We start from the raw sequence: 16,211 nt of genomic DNA, 5'->3' as shown, positions 1-16,211 counted from the left end.
TTACGTGTGTTTGGATTTAAGTATGGATTTCCAGATAGGTGTGTGTACTTGGATAGAGATCTTTTTTAAATATATGTATTTCATCTATCTATCTATCTATCTATCTATCTATCTATCTATCTATCTATCTATCTATCTATCTATCTATCTATCTATCTATCTATCTATCTGTCTGTCTGTCTGTCTGTCTGTCTGTCTGTCTGTCTGTCTGTCCATCCATCCATCCATCCATCCATCCATCCATCCATCCATCCATCCATCCATCTATCTATCTATCTATCTATCTATCTATCTATCTATCTATCTATCTATCTATCTATCTGTCTATCTATCTATCTATCTATCTATCTGTCACGTATGAGGAAATGCATGCAGGCCGGTTCTTTATTAAAGTGAACTAACAATGAGTCACCCTCATGTGAGAATCACACATTAAAAAAACCTTAATTTTACACATGATCATGACAATACAAAGAATCACAGGACAAGCACAGGACAAGCTCAAAAGAGCTCCTCCATGGTGAAAAAAAGCTCCTCCATGGTAAAAAAGAGCTCCTCCATGGTAAAAAAAAAGCTCCTCCATGGTAAAAAAGAGCTCCTCCATGGTAAAAAAGAGTTCCTCCATGGTAAAAAAAAAGCTCCTCCATGGTCAAAAAGAGCTCCTCCATGGTAAAAAAAAAGCTCCTCCATGGTCAAAAGAGCTCCTCCATGGTAAAAAAAAAAGCTCCTCCATGGTAAAAAAGAGCTCCTCCATGGTAAAAAAAGAGTTCCTCCATGGTAAAAAAAAAGCTCCTCCATGGTAAAAAAGAGCTCCTCCATGGTAAAAAAGAGCTCCTCCATGGTAAAAAAAAAAGCTCCTCCATGGTAAAAAAGAGCTCCTCCATGGTAAAAAAGAGCTCCTCCATGGTAAAAAAGAGTTCCTCCATGGTAAAAAAAAAGCTCCTCCATGGTAAAAAGAGCTCCTCCATGGTAAAACGAAAAGCTCCTCCATGGTAAAAAGCCCCCCCAAATTTTCAGAAATCATATCATTGTCTCATTGACTCATGTCTCTCATCTCGGGGGGCTGAGCCCCCCCCCCCGGCACCCCCGTAGTTCGCACCATCTATCTATCTATCTATCTATCTATCTATCTATCTATCTATCTATCTATCTATCTATCTATCTATCTATCTATCTATCTATCTATCTATCTATCTATCTATCTCAGCTGGAATTCCATAGGTGTGTGTCTCCCTCTCGCCGCCAGGTGTCGCCCCTGCTCCGCGGAGCAGACCCCGGTTTGAAGCTCCCTCCTCCGGCTCGCAGCTGACCTCTCCCCCGCCATGGACAGCTTCCTGCCGGCTGAGCTCCGACGGGCCGCCCGCCGCACTTCTCCGGAGGATGAGCAGAAGAGTGGTCGGGCTGAGAGTTTCTGGGGTCGGCATGCAGCGGGGCGGACTGGAGCTGTGATTTGGAGCTGATCTGGGGAGAAGCTGCTGCTGCTTCACGTACGTTTGGAGCAAGAAAAAGAAGAAGAAGAAGAAGTTGTGTTTTTTTTTTTGTTTTGTTTTTCCATCGCTGCTGAAGTTCGGCCCGGATACGTGTCACTTTGTGGCGTCATGACGGACTCCGTTCAAAAAACCAGCCGAATAACAGTTACTCTCTTACCGATCAACTTATACACTCCAGACCTAACAACTGGAGCAGATTCACATATTAATAGTCGATGTTCTTTAATGCGGCTTGCGTAAAAATAAGAAAAACAACATATTTTTTCAGTAAACATGTACTTTTATCACCGCTTCACGCTTACAGTTGCCGTGTGTTAGCCTGCGGGAAGGCGGCTGAAGATTTCAGGTGAGGCGTTAATTAAAGTTAAAATACTTATTTTGAAATGCGCGTCAGTGAACTAAATGAATGCCGAATTTTCGGGAGCATTTTATAGTATCACTTCAAAACCCACAATTTGGTTATTTTACCTAAGATCTCTTTTCGATCTTCATGTGACATAAAATCGGCGTTTTTGCGAGCTAGTTTTGTATGACGTTTTCCCAATAAAGCCATCATTGCGGTGACAGCCCAGTTTGGATGAGTAAACTATGGAAATCCAAGAATTAGCATTTTTTTGTGATGCACTCCAAATTGTATCTTTATTATTTTAGTTGTATTTTTAATGACATCTTTACAGCATATTTAGCATATTTTTAACCTATTTTCCCCAAATTACACTTTTGTTCTGTAATGTCAGAAATAGTTCAACTGTTAGAGTATAACATACACATTGTAGTAGTATTTTACCACGGGTAAAAATTAGACATTTCTCATCATTTTTCATATCCACCCTAAATGAATCCAGTAAAACACAGAGTGATCATCTACAGTGGGTCGGTCGTCACTTTGCTTAATGTTTGACTGAGGAGATCGTTTCTTCTGATATTTGGATTTTAAAGATTGAAATATTGTCGCCTCGAGGCCAAAAGTCCTTGAACATTGTCCTGTCTGAAAATGTCTTTCCAGAGGGGCTAAAAGTGCGAGGGATGAGGGATTCGGTGGGAGAGAAGGTGAACGGGCCGGTGCCGGCGCCCAGGAACCCGGGCAGCTCCTCGCTGAGCCCGCCGCTGTCTCCAGAGGAGCTGGAGGATGAGCAGCAGTCGTCCCTGACCGACGTCGCGCAGATGTGGATTAAATTCGGGAAGACCTTTGCCATCATCTTCCCCATCTACGTGCTGGGATACTTTGAGTTCAGCTTCAGTTGGGTTCTGATCGGCCTGGCGGCGCTCTTCTACTGGAGGAAGAACTACGGCGGGCAGGACTACAGGATAAACCGGGCTTTGGCGTTCTGGACCACGAGGAGAAAGCGGTGAGGCAGGTCGTGCCCACGACGGAGCTGCCGCCTTGGGTAAGTCTACAAACCCGCCGTTTTGCTGGTGGTTCTCCTGCTGGGATGAGACGAGGAACATCCTGGTCAAATGTTTGAGACAGAACCCTCCCAGCAGACCTGGAGGACCAGGCCCTCGTCCTTTCCTACTCAGTCTTCAGCGTCGGATCGTTTTGAAGACCCTCTTATACGATGCAATAATAGAGGTGCTTTGTGGCTCGTTGGTAGAGAGTTTCTCTCTCAATTGGAAGGTTGCAGGTTCGATTCCCCATGTCTACCTGTCAAACTGCTCACAATGGAGGGACTGAGCGCCTGCGTGGCAGCCAGTGGTGTGGGAATGTGTGTGTGTGAAACTATGGCGACCGTTCACGTGGTGGGAAACGCGCTGGATAAGTGGAGTCTCATTACCATTCAAACTATCTGTAGGTAGCAAGAGAACTGATGAATTTGTAGATGATGCAAGATAAATAGTCAAACAGACGAGACGGGTTGAACCTCACACTTATTGCCGTCACCACGTCAATGTTTCCAACGTACAAACTGTAAACGGCTGAATTCAGCTTCTAACAATCAGCTGGAGCAAAACGACGTTTCACTTCAGATTCCAACAACAAGCCTGGAAGCAAAGTAAAGAAAACATTTACACCCAAAACATTTAAAGCTGCTCCACCTATGAAACTCAGCTCGTAATGCAGACAAACATGATGTAAACAAACCAAAAACAGTGAGTCAGTCCAAGAAGAGACGAACAAATATTCACATCAAATGGGCGAAGTGTTCCAGTCTTTATTGGAATTTCTATCACAAGTCCAGGAGAACTGGGAGTCAGGACACCACAGAGGAAACCTTCTGATCGTCTCTACTGAGCATGTGCAGAAGAACTAGTTACTATGGTGACCAGGAGCCGCTTGTCCGCCGTCTCGTCGTGATGAAGCTCAAAGTGTTTTCAAGTGTCCACAAAGTGTTTTCGCCCGTCTACAAGACTGCGAAGTCGGCGCTTTTCCGAAAAGCTGCGTTTTTCAGTGGCTCTGAGCACCGTCGTCGTGGAAACCGACACCCGAAACAAAAACAAGGTTTTGCACTTTCACTTTGAAGTCGTCGTCGTTTGAAATCTTCCTGGGTCGTCACTCAGGTTCGTCTTTTAAAGGAAGTTTGAATCGTCTCCATCACGCTCTGGGGATTCCCTCAGATTGTATCGTGAGACGTCACTAAAAGTGAGCAGATCGTCCTCGAGGCAAAACAAACTCCTGCTGCTGCTTTTTAACCTCGGATCCCACAAGCAGCCTCTGGAACCGTCACACTCTTTGGTTCTCGCTCCGGGATTGAATCATTTCAGTCTTCAGTCAATTACTCATTATGTCCTCTGACGAGTCCCGAGGCCCAACGAGACATCGAACCTTTAACGTTTCACTTTCTGGGCTGGAGGAGGAGGAGGAGGAGGAGGAGGAGGAGGAGGAGGAGGGAGGAGGAGGAGGAGGAGGAGGAGGAGGAGGAGGAGGAGGAGGAGGAGGAGGAGGAGGAGGCTCCTCCTCCTCTCTGGCCTCACGCCTCTAACATAGCTGCCATTCTTTCTGCACTGGTCCTCTCATCATGCCGGCTTCCTCTGGGTGACGTCAGACCTCCTGGGAGGTAAAGACTGCAGATCGGAGCTGGGAGTGTAACCTGGAGACTCAACGTGAAAAGACGAAGCTCATTCACAAGGTGTCCTACCAGGGTTAGGGTTAGTCAAATCATAACTCAGATTTTCATTTATTTTTATTTTCCTTTTTGGAATGTTAAAGTCCTCGAGTGGTTCCTCCGTCGGTACGTTGATGTAACACAGAAACGAAGTTCCACTTTGGAGGCCGTGATCAAAAAGCTGCGTTTTCACTGGCTCTGAGCACCGTCGTCATGGAAACGCACTGCATCCAAAACACTACGGAAGTTTTACATTTTCACATGAAATCGTTGCTGTGGAAACGGACACACACACACACACACACACACACACACACACACACACACACACACACACACACACACACACACACTCACACACCCATGAATAAAAGTTCCTACTGTAGAGTGCCAGTGGATTGAAGGTTTCCTCCATGAACAGGATCAATCGATCGATCCTCAGTGACCTTTGACCCTGTGAGACACTCTGGCAGTCCAACCCCCCCCCCCCCCCCGTCCCTGGACAAGATACTTTATCAGTTCCACCTTTACTTCGTTGACCTGGCAGACGACCAACCAAACGCTGATCAGTGTAGAACGTGGAGAAAGTCTTCAGCCGCTCACGTTCAAACCGACTCCCAGAGTCTCACAGCTTCAACCTAAACATGAGAGTTTTTCCTCAAACATGAATCTGACATCAGCAGGTTGATTTAACACTCAGGATCCAGAAATGTTGTGGAGTGAGGGATCTGGGACAACTGAACAAACGACTGTAATTCGGTTTATTGGGGCTGGATCATTGATTCCAAATGATGGAACGAGGAGAAACACATCACAACAAAACCAAGAACTCCAACCCGAGAACCGAAGCTGATTTGATGAAACCTCTTTTCTTTACGTCACTTGGATTAAAAACATTGGAATTGTGTGATATGACTGGACAGAAACGAGTTTAGTGTCAGAAAAAGGTCAAGACTACAAATCTAACAGGATCTAAAAATAGCATCAACCTGAACTAATCATGGAAAAATGTGAACACGTCTCCTGGATCAGACTGTTTGAAGCATTTCCACGTGTTGAGAGCAGAACTCCAACACAAATGTTCAGGTCTTGTCAATTTGCCAGAAGAATAAACACATTTGGTTCCAACCGGATTAGTAAACCTGGATTAAATATCAGACATTAACAATCAGCATGTTTATCTTGTTGAGATCGTCTGACCGACCCGACCAAACCAGAAGATGAACAGAACTAAACGGGACCAAGCGTTTCCATGTCGCTTCCGGGCCATTTACCTGACAACGGAGTCGAGAGAGTTTTCAAAAAGTTTCACCGGCTCTGAGCGCCATTGTCGTGTATAAAGACCCTGAGAGGAGAGCAGCTCGTCTCCACTCTCCTCTTTCTCTCTGGAAGTATTTCTGGAATGAGGTCTGCCGGCGGAGGCAGAGAATACCTGAGAGCCAGCCGAGCGCTTTTATCTCTCCGGAGACGTTTCAGAGAAGAGATGAGGATCTCATCTTTAACTTCTCCTGTTCTCCAGCTGTTCAACACAAAACCTTCAGTATTCTAAGTTTCTAGCTCCTCCTTGATTTTCCTCCATTTGAATATTGGATCATAGGAGCTACATTCAGAATCTGCTGTGTCTGTGTGAGCTGGACTGGCTCCGCCCACACATGCCCATCTTGGGAAGAGGATGCAGTACTTTCTCTGGTGGTGCCATGTGCCAGAGCAGAGCTGCCTAATTGTGGGAGGAGTCAAAGGGAGGGCCTACCTTGATTGGGATTGGCTAAACCCCCGATGACACTATATAGGGTTTGATCTCTGATTGGCTGCTTGGAGCAACACACTTTTTAAAACCTGAAACAAGCCAGGGACAGAGAGGACAGACTGTCTTCACTTTAGGAAGGGACCTTAGGAAGTGGATTTATCATAATATGAGCCTTTAAAGTTTAACGTCACACCAAAGAAGAAGAAAATGGTCTTTACTCACGTCACATGACGTTTATTGAAATTAGAGCGTGAGGTGTTTTCCAGTTTACACATATGGACATTTTTTTTTAAATGAAATGAGACAAAGGAAAACCTCCTGATGTGGAGTCACATGTCAGACGTCTCTGCTTCTTCATTCCTGTTCAACAAGTGGAAGCAGTTTGAAGCTTTTCCATGGATTTGATCTGCATGTTTTCCGCTTCGTTGGCCAAAGTCAGATCGTACTAAAAGATCAGAACCAAGTGAAATGTCTTTCATTACTTCGACATGGTTTCGTCTTTGGATGTTCAGTGTTGCACAACGTTTCCATGAAGAACAGGTCTGAGAGCAGCTCGTCATCCTCGCTCTTCATCTGGAAGCCGGCGTGTCCGCCTCCAAGTGCCCGATCGCCTTTTCTAATCCAGATGAAAGGAGAAACCGGCGACGTCGTGACGAGCAGAGTGAGACGCTGTCTGCAGCCTCGACACTCCTCGTGTGATCAACATGAAACGCCATTAAATCCATCCAACACGGAAAAAAGTTCAAACTCAGTCTGAATGCTACGAGACAAACTTCTGTGCTCCTCGAGTTAGGTTAAAAGAAATCTTCATTTATTTTGGAGTTTACACGACAACATTTTGAAGTATAAACCAAATACTTCGTTGGGTTTTGGGAGCTTGTTTCCCAAACAAATCCCCACTTTTGAAAACGAGGTGGTATTTGTTGAAAAAGGCTCCGTCTCCATGGAAACCGAGGAAAACACAACTTGTCTGCAGGTTGTCATTTCTTTGCAGGACAGGTTCCCCTCGTAGGTTTTCGTGTTCTGTTTTCAGACGAGAGACCGGCACACGACCGCCGCTCCGTCTTCATCGTGTTTCAACCTGAAATATTCCCACACGGCTGACATTGCTGTACCTGGCCCGTAGCCACAGAACGGACTGGTTGTACTGAACAGAATGTTGTTGTCATGCCAAGCAGTGCCGCAGCGGAGTACTGGAATGGAGTTCTTGGATCAGACTTGTACGCTGCCGGCTGAGCTGATCCGGTTATTTGGCTGATCTCTTGACGATATCCGTCCAGGTATCGGACCGCACACCCGGGTTTTCAGGGTTCACCTGAAATCAATACTTGGTTCAGAATTCAGTAGTTCTTCTGCATGTGGAGAAGAACTCCTTCCTGCTGCCGCAGTGCACACGCCCAGTAGCAGTTTCAGAAAAGTTCCATTTTCAAAAAGTTCCATTTTGGGAGCCGTTCACAAGAAGTTTTGGTTCTGATTACTACTGGCGTGTAAAATGCAACAAAAGTTGTGTTTTGGCTTGAAAATACTTTTAATATCTATAAAACGGAGTGGTATCTCTAAGGTCTCGTCACCACGACGACGTCGTTTCATGTCACCATCGTTTTTGTCCGATCTTCAACACGACGCAGCGTTTTAGGAGCCTGGAAACAAAATGAGTTCTAGATTTACCGAAAAGTGAAATCGCCTCCTTGGTTTTGACATGTGGATGGACATATTAGCTGAGAACGACGTCCACGCCCCGCCTCCTGACCTATAACCCCGCCCCCTTCTCTGTGACGTCACTTACCAACAACAACATGGCGGACGACCTGCTGCAGGTGGAGCTGCTGATGCTCGTCGCTTTAATAAGACCAGATGTTGGATCCTCTCCACCAGCATGTTTTTGTCTTTGTTGTATTTCTGTGGCAACGTTACAGCGCCCCCTGGAGGCTTGACATATGTACTGCATCGTTTTGAGTCTTTTTTTATGGTGCCGTGTGGACGGGAAACTCTTTATGAACACCGGCGAGACAAGAGGATTTTGGCTGTTGTGGGCGGGGCCTAAATGAAGTTTGTGAATTCCCTGTTGTTCTTTGAAGATTGTTTGATGAAGCAGGAGAGTTTGAGTCACAAACCGTTTCCTCGCTGTCGACGTGATCATGAGGCCTGCTGGTTTTGGAAACGTTGAGGCGAGCTGGAGTTCTGCTCCATGGCGCCGTGTCCTCGTCCAGCCTCTGGAGAAACCGCCGCCACTCCTCCTCCTCCTCCTCCTCCTCCCTCCATCAGTGGATCGTCTGACTGTTCCTGGGTGGAGATTCCGTCTGGAGCAGGCGGAGCGGAGCTCTGAGCAGAGAGTGGGAACAATGTGGAGCGACAGAGCGGCCTGCGCTCTCTCTTTGACTTCCTGTCTTTAAACGTGGCGCAGCTGAGCCGAACCCAGCATGAGGTCTCCAAACAGCAGGACAAAATGGTCTGACAGTAATAAGCCAGGCCAGCGCTCACATTCACCCCTGCAGGTAATCATCATCATCATCATCATCATCATCATCATCATCATCACCCATTAACTGTGAATACATGAATCTGTGTTGTTGGAGGAGAACATGTAAACTCCACACAGAGCGGCCCGGTCTGGACTCAAACCCACAACATTCTGGACGTGAGACGAGAGGAAGACATTTGTCCGGAATCTTCATGGTGTTGGAGGAGTTCAGATCTCAGACACTGGATCCGTCTGAAACCCGCCGGTCGATCAAACACAGCTGGAGAAAACATCGACGGCTGCTTGTTGTTTGTCTGAAGCTGGAAGGAGATGATCAGGATTTGTTTCCATTTGAATGTATGGAAACCACTTCCACTCCTCGAGTCGTACTGGACGGAAACTGGGCTTGTCACAGATCACACTTCCTTCTTTAAATGGTGTTTCACTTTTAGATATTTTGCGGCATATTTCCACTGCATGCAGCATAACTAGTGTTTATTTGTTTGAACTGTAGCCGTCAGAGATACTGTGAATCAAAGAAGATTATTACCTTGGCCGAGAAAGTTATGTCTTTGTCTGTGTGTATTTATTTGTTTGTATGGATGGCATGAAATCTTCAGCGATGATTTATCATCATCCACGGACCAATCCATTAGATTTTAGGACATTAACTATTAACCGTTTCCAAATAAATCCCCAAAAAACTGTGAAAAACTGTCCCATACAAAGGTGATGTATGGAGGAGATCAGCGTCTGTTGCCATGGAGACGCTCCCTGCTCAGTGTTTCACAGTGATGTAGCTACCTGACAGGCTAGTTAGCATCGATATGAGCTAACCGCTATCATGCTAGCGATGCTAACTCATTTCCACAAACCAACGTGGTGTTGGTGAAGGTCTGCGCTCTACCGAGTGTAGCTCTAGTTTCATATGTTTTGTGTAATTCTCACTGTTGGGATTTTCCATCGTTGCTTTTCTAAGTGAAGTGAAGCTCAGTCAGATTTGACTTGGTGTTAATGTGAACGAGTTACTGAGGTAACGACCTCCTGATCCTCGCCCTCTACGACTCCGTTTACCTTTGTTTTGCTCCGTAACACCAAAAAAAAAATAAAAATCCTTTTTATAGTATCTGGTGATAAAATCTTTGAGTCTGATGTGAATAATAACACAGTAATTTATAGTTCCTCCTCTGTTTACCAACCGACCGACTTATTGGTCAACTTATTAAAAGACTTTATCAACTGGCCAGCAACTTTCCTCTATCGACCTACCTGATCCCTCTCTCTCTCTCTCTCACTCTCGCTCTCGCTCTCTCTCTCTCTCTCTGTCTCGCTCTCTCGCTCTCTGTCCTGCTCTCTCTGTCTCTCTCTCCCTCTCCTTCTCTCTCTCTCTCTCGCTCTCTGTCTCTCTCTCTCTCTTGTTCTCTCTCGCTCTCTCTCTCTCTCTCTCTCTCTCTGGCTCTCACTCTCTCTCTCTTATTTTCTCTCCCTCCCTCCCTCTGCCCCCCCCCCCCCCCCCCCCCCCCCCAAGTCTAAATATACCATCAGGACGACGAGGTAACCGTTTTTCTCTTCGCGTTAGAAGTGAAGAGTCGATGTTTCCTGGTTTTCAGCTCCACGGCGACGCGTCACTTCCTTCCTGCAGTGAAACACAAACCTTCTTCTTCTGGGGGCGTTGGCCGATGTTTGGGATGTTTTTCAGTTTACATGAATGCAGGAATTCATAACCATCTCCACCCACCGAGCCGTGACACACACACACACACACACACACACACACACACACACACACACACACACACACACACACACACACACACACACACACACACACACACACTCTTTCAGTTGGGGGTGTGGTCAGGGAGGAGCGTCAGGATTTCAAACAGCTGTTACATACTTTAGCGGTGAGTCTCACCAACTTGACACACCAAAACACAGAAACAGTTTTATTTTAAAACTGCTTGAACTTCTTAAAACTTTGTACAAAGGACCTTCCTGAATTAGATCACAGATTGTATTTTCTTAACCCTTTGATTCCTTTTATATATTTGGAGTTTTTTCACGTTCAGTCATGAGAAAGAAGCTGTGGATTAATATGTTTTCAGTGAATGTATTACAAAACAAGCTGTAACTGCTATGATCCTCAATACTAATGTACTCCAGAGTACACAGCGCCAACTGGTGGCCTGGCATGCCAACTACATAGTTTCTGCTGTTTCCATGGAAACGGAAATCGTTCTTTAAATGTGGAACTTCTCTGAAATTGGCTCGGACCTTCCTGCTTGGTAGCTGCTGACTGAATTGCCTGCAGGTGAATATTTGTGAAAAATGTTGGCGTCAAACCAACAACCTTTGGATTGGGAAACGTCTGCCTCTTCCACCTGAGCCTAAACTGCAAGTATAAAAGACTGAGGTTACTCCAGTCATCCTCACGAGCCAAAACCAACTTCTTTCTCGCCGTCGTCCAAAAGTTCCCCCGTCCACACGGAAACATCTTCTTCCACACGACATGAAAACTACTCAAGATGATGGAGTACACATGCCAGGCCTATAGGTGGTGCTGTAACTCAACAAACATGGAAGAAGACAAAGAGCATGAAGAAATCCTTGAATTGGACAAATCATGTGTCCTTATTAAAGCGACGAGCATCAGCAGGTCCTGCAGCGCCACCTGGAGGAGGGAGTCCGCCATGTTGGTGTTGTTAATGACGTCACGGAGAGGGAGGCGGGGTTCTAGGTCGAGGGGCGGGGCCATGTCTGAACCCAGCTCACGTTCCCTGTTATTTGTTGAACAGTCCAACGCTTGATGAATTTTAACTGCTCATGCAGTATTTATCTAAATACTTTGTATGTGTATTGCTTTTCATGATGCACATATTTATTCCTACCGTGTTTATTTTCCTACATTAATGTGTGAGTGCGTACGTTCATCAATGTATGGTCTTCTTTAACTTCTGGCTCCGCCGTGGTTGTAGGGCAGCATTTAGTTGCGCCGTCATACGAGAGTGTGATTGAGCGTCGTGAGGCGTCGGGCTCGGTGTATAAAGCTAAAACTTTAGTAATCGGATTACTCCAGATATCGACCAAATCGTAGTAAACGGCACCCGCTAGTGGCCCAACATCAAAACATCGTTTTCCAGCGTGTTTAAACGTGAAGCTCTTCTGAAACGAAGACGCAGTAACGACGCCTTGTTCGATCTGATCGGTTGCCGTGGGAACGAAGCAGATAAACATGGCGTGTTGCTGCGGAGCTCCGGCGTCTGACTCTGCTGTTGTTTCTGTTCCAGGTCCATTATCCCGACGTGGAGCGAGTGGAGTGGCTGAATAAGGTGCGTTTGATTTATTCACTCTGTCGGACGGGCGGGAGGAGAGACGAGCATCGATTCCTGGAGGAAACGCTTCGGAACGTTTCCAGTAAAATGCTAATGGAAGCTTTTTAAACATTCAGGATGTGTTTGTGTGGAAACGACTTTCCTCAGGTGTGGAAGCGAGGAGGCAGGATTGATGGGTGATGGTGGAGTGAGAAGTAGAATCAGAACCTGCAGGTTTCTACTTCTAATAAACAGTTTGGAGGTTTTTTTTGCTTTCAGGCAGATTAATGTGACGTTTTGATGAACTTTACTTTAAATCTTTTATTCGTTGATCCATACGCAGAATTTTTTCAGGAATTTGAAAATAAAGTCAAACATGCAAAATCCTGTGGTTTGAAAGTTACTGAATTTCATTAGAGGACGTTTGTAATCAGAATACAAGTAAAGAATGGCGTCAGTCTGAACCTAATCAGGGACACAGAATCGAAGTTACATAAACTTTCAGCTGGAAATGCAAATACATGGAACACTGGAATTCTTCATTTAAAATTCAATCTTTCCTTGAATTAGCAATGGAAGCGGACATGCAGGTGAATCCCGTCTTCTTTCTGCCTTTGAAGCAAAAATATATTTTTTATATAAGCTTTTGACTGCTGAGCTGATCTGGACCGAACCACAAGAACCAACCACACAATCTTCTGCTTCACTTCTAATCACGTTTTTCTGAAACTGAATTGGCACAAAGATTTTGTCCAAAAATAAAATTGGTCCTAAATCATGTAAAGTTGTTGTGGTCCTGATGTTCAGACGCATCAGGTTCTGGTTTGGTGAAAATATCATTCGAATCGTGGAAGGAGGAGTTTTTTTCCCAAAGTGCCACGAACTCTCTTCACACGTTGAATATTTTCAGAGTTAAGGTTCGTGAAACCATTTTTTTTCTTGTATTTCAAATTTCTGCTTTGAATTCTGGACAAAGTGACGTACAATACATTTTACAAATTAAAATTCTTACTGAACGTTTGAACATTTCAGAAAGAAATTGTCAGAAACATTTAATCCAAGTTTTTTTTGAAGAACAAACTTTCTTTAGTTTTGAAGTTACAGGTCGTCTCATTTGTAAAAACACAGAATTTGTCTCGCAAAAGTGAAAATTTTTGTGCAAAAATCATCAAGAAACACATTGAAGGAGTAACGACCAGGTTCTGATGCGTTCAGCTCCACCATTTCCACCATTGTCTTCCTCGGACCTCGAGGAGTGTCTCTCACACACAAGATCAGCTACGCATTTTTTGAAATTGATTTAAAACTCATTCATTTATTCATTTAGATTTATTTTCATCACATCTGAGACGTTCTCTGCGGTCAGTGGACTTCAGTTTATCAGCATTTCTCAGGAAACCTGCAGAACACGTGAGCTTAAATGAGCCGCAGTCATTTCTTCAGATTAGATTATTTCAGAGGATTATCTGCGTTCATTTGCAGTAATCTGTTTATAGACATTATCAACCGCGTCATCTGGTCTGAAGCGGCCGAAGCTTCAAAGTCTCAGTTGGGAGAATCATCATGATCATGATCATATCAATGATGAATCTATCAGATCATCTGATCTCTGATCCCAGGAGAGGAAAGTCGCTGCTTTTTGTTTGTTTTGGTCTTTAATTCATTTTGAAAACGATGTCGTTTTCACATTGAGCCACTAGTTGGCGCTGTTGTTAGTTTTATTACTGACAGAACACACACACACACACACACACACACACACACACACACACACACACACACAGCAGAGAACAATGAGCTCTACACATGAACACTGTCAGAACACGGACATTCTAGTGGACAGACCACCAAGTTGGATTGTTATTTTGGTGACTGTCAAACTAGAAGTACCAGGTAGTGTGACCCGGTGTGAGTTCTGACCGGTCTAAAGCCTCTGGTCCTCCTGCAGACGGTGAGACAGATGTGGCCGTTCATCTGCCAGTTCGTGGACAAGCTGTTCAGAGACACCATCGAGCCGGCGGTGAAGAGCGCCAACCCTCATCTGAGCTCCTTCTGCTTCACCAAGATCGACATGGGCGACAAGGTGAGACGCCGAGCCGCCGGCGGCGTGGATCAGACCGACCCTCAGACCTCAGCCGCTCAATCTGAAGCTGCTGAAGCGTCGAGAAAAGAACCAACCATGTTTTTAACTGAGAAAAGTTGGTGAATTGAGCTGAAATACAGGAAGTGATGAGTGTGCGTTACTCACCCTCAGAGTGGAGGTGTTGGTGGGTTTTTCTATTTTCATCTGCTTCCAAAGCTCTCCTGCTCTATTTGTAGGATCCAGAGGAGTTTTTTGTTCTTTTCTGCTCTTGGACTTTCTAAAGGATCATAAGCACTGTGATATTGGACTTTGTAGAAGTCTGACGTATTCCAGCAGGTTGTGTTGGAGCAGTGAGGCGTCAGGAACATGCTGCAGCAGGATCACACCTCTGCCTTCAAATACCTCGTCCTCCCAAGGTTTCTAAACTCTGCGTCTGTTTCTTTCCACCTCCTGCAGCCTTTAAGAGTAAACGGGGTGAAAGTTTACACAGAGAACATTGACAAGAGGCAGGTCATCATGGACCTGCAGATCAGGTGAGACGCTCACCTTCGTCCCGTCTCCAGTTGAAGCTCTGCAGACCCTAACCCTAACCCAAGTCAGAGTCAGACTGAGAAGAATAATGCAAATCTTTAATTTGATGTGTTGAGTTGTAATTTCCCCCTTTGTGGTCCCTCCGTGTAGTTTTGTGGGGAACACGGAGATCGACGTGGACATCAAGAAGTACTACTGCAGAGCTGGAATCAAAAGTATACAGGTAAGTACCCGGGGTGGACGGAAAACCACAAACTCAAATCACAGGGTTTTTGCCTCAAGATAAAAGAAAAAAAAAAAAAATATATATATATATATAAATATAACAGCTCTATTGCAGTTTTCAGATATTTGCACGGCAGCTTTAGTTTTAGAAGTTTAATTGTCTACAGTTGACTGAGCTTTGTTGAAATGCATATGACCCACACTCTGAAGTGTCCTTGAACGCCTCATGCAGGGAATTCACTCGTAATTAAAACTAAACAAGCGGTGAAGAATGGCTGAACGTTTATTTTCTCTTAGTTTGATTTTATTTTGTCATAAAGAGTGAAAAGTTCTTCAAGTGTTCCTGTTGGGACTGTTTAACTCCCCCCCCCCCCCCCCGACCCCCCCCCCCCCCCCGACCCCCCCCCCGACCCCTGCGGAGACAGTTTTACACAATGTGTTGACACAGAGCCGATAACGGCGGCGTCCTCCTCCCAGCTGGGGGCTCGGCATGGCGCCATGTTTGCTGTGCAGAGATCAGAGCGAGGGGAAGACTTACCGGGACGAACGCCGTCAATATTGACCTTTCCTGCGGCGCTGCAGACCCCAGTCCAAACGCTGTAAAGACAGGCTCGTGTTCTCACCTCACTCCTCATTGGAGGCTCCATCGGACTCTGAGTGCCGTGTTGCAACGCGAGGTGATCGACCTCCACTGGGAGCAGGTCAGAGGTCAAAGGTCGAGGCTCTTCCCCAGCGAGGCCTTACACATGTGGGGAGGTCCAACCACCAACATCTGGCAACGTTTCACAAAAAATACAGCTTCTGCAATATATTTTGTTATACAATCATATTGACAATTATTTGCTGTACATAAAGAAATTTAAATAAAAACCCTACAGACAAAAATCCTATAATATATATAATATTATATATTTGCTGTTTATTTTCTGTTCTTATAGATGCAAAGTGCTTCTCCCACCTTATCTAAACAAATTAAAATGAGATGTTTCTATTAAAATCTGAATTTTAAGTAATAAGTTAATAACTAAAATTTAACCCAAAGAAATTCACTGAAACAGTTTGTTGTCGACAACAACAACAACTTGTTGTCGTCAACAGAACTCTGAGTTTCACCAGGTTCATTGTCTTTATTGACACTGCAGCAGGTTTTTGTCGGACTCAGCACTTCGTACCATTTCAGTCTAAAACAGTTCCCGTGGTTCCCAGTGGAACATGGGTCTTTTTTAATAAGATTATTAAATCATTTCAGATTAACACTTCTTCTTCTCTCTGTTCCTGAACCACCACTTTGGCTAAAAGCCGATTCACCATCTTTTGAA

General features: G+C 45.0%; 1 protein-coding gene across 1 annotated transcript in view; it reads left to right on the top strand.

Annotated features, from left to right (window-relative positions):
• The first annotated feature begins 1,374 nt into the window (after positions 1–1,374).
• The window catches only part of esyt2a (extended synaptotagmin-like protein 2a), a 44,478-nt gene continuing 29,641 nt past the window's right edge, over positions 1,375–16,211 (top strand). The window contains 7 exon segments of the mRNA XM_080476363.1: positions 1,375–1,487; positions 2,497–2,817; positions 2,820–2,878; positions 12,030–12,071; positions 14,002–14,136; positions 14,593–14,669; positions 14,818–14,890. Of these exon segments, the coding sequence (XP_080332489.1) occupies positions 2,517–2,817; positions 2,820–2,878; positions 12,030–12,071; positions 14,002–14,136; positions 14,593–14,669; positions 14,818–14,890 (687 nt within the window). The 5' untranslated portion in view covers positions 1,375–1,487; positions 2,497–2,516.

The sequence above is a fragment of the Lipophrys pholis genome (assembly GCF_963383615.2).
Source record: "Lipophrys pholis genome assembly, chromosome: 1".
Lineage (NCBI taxonomy): Eukaryota > Metazoa > Chordata > Actinopteri > Blenniiformes > Blenniidae > Lipophrys > Lipophrys pholis.
The sequence above is the reverse complement of the archived record's forward strand: the minus strand, read 5'-3'. Positions and strand labels throughout refer to the sequence as shown.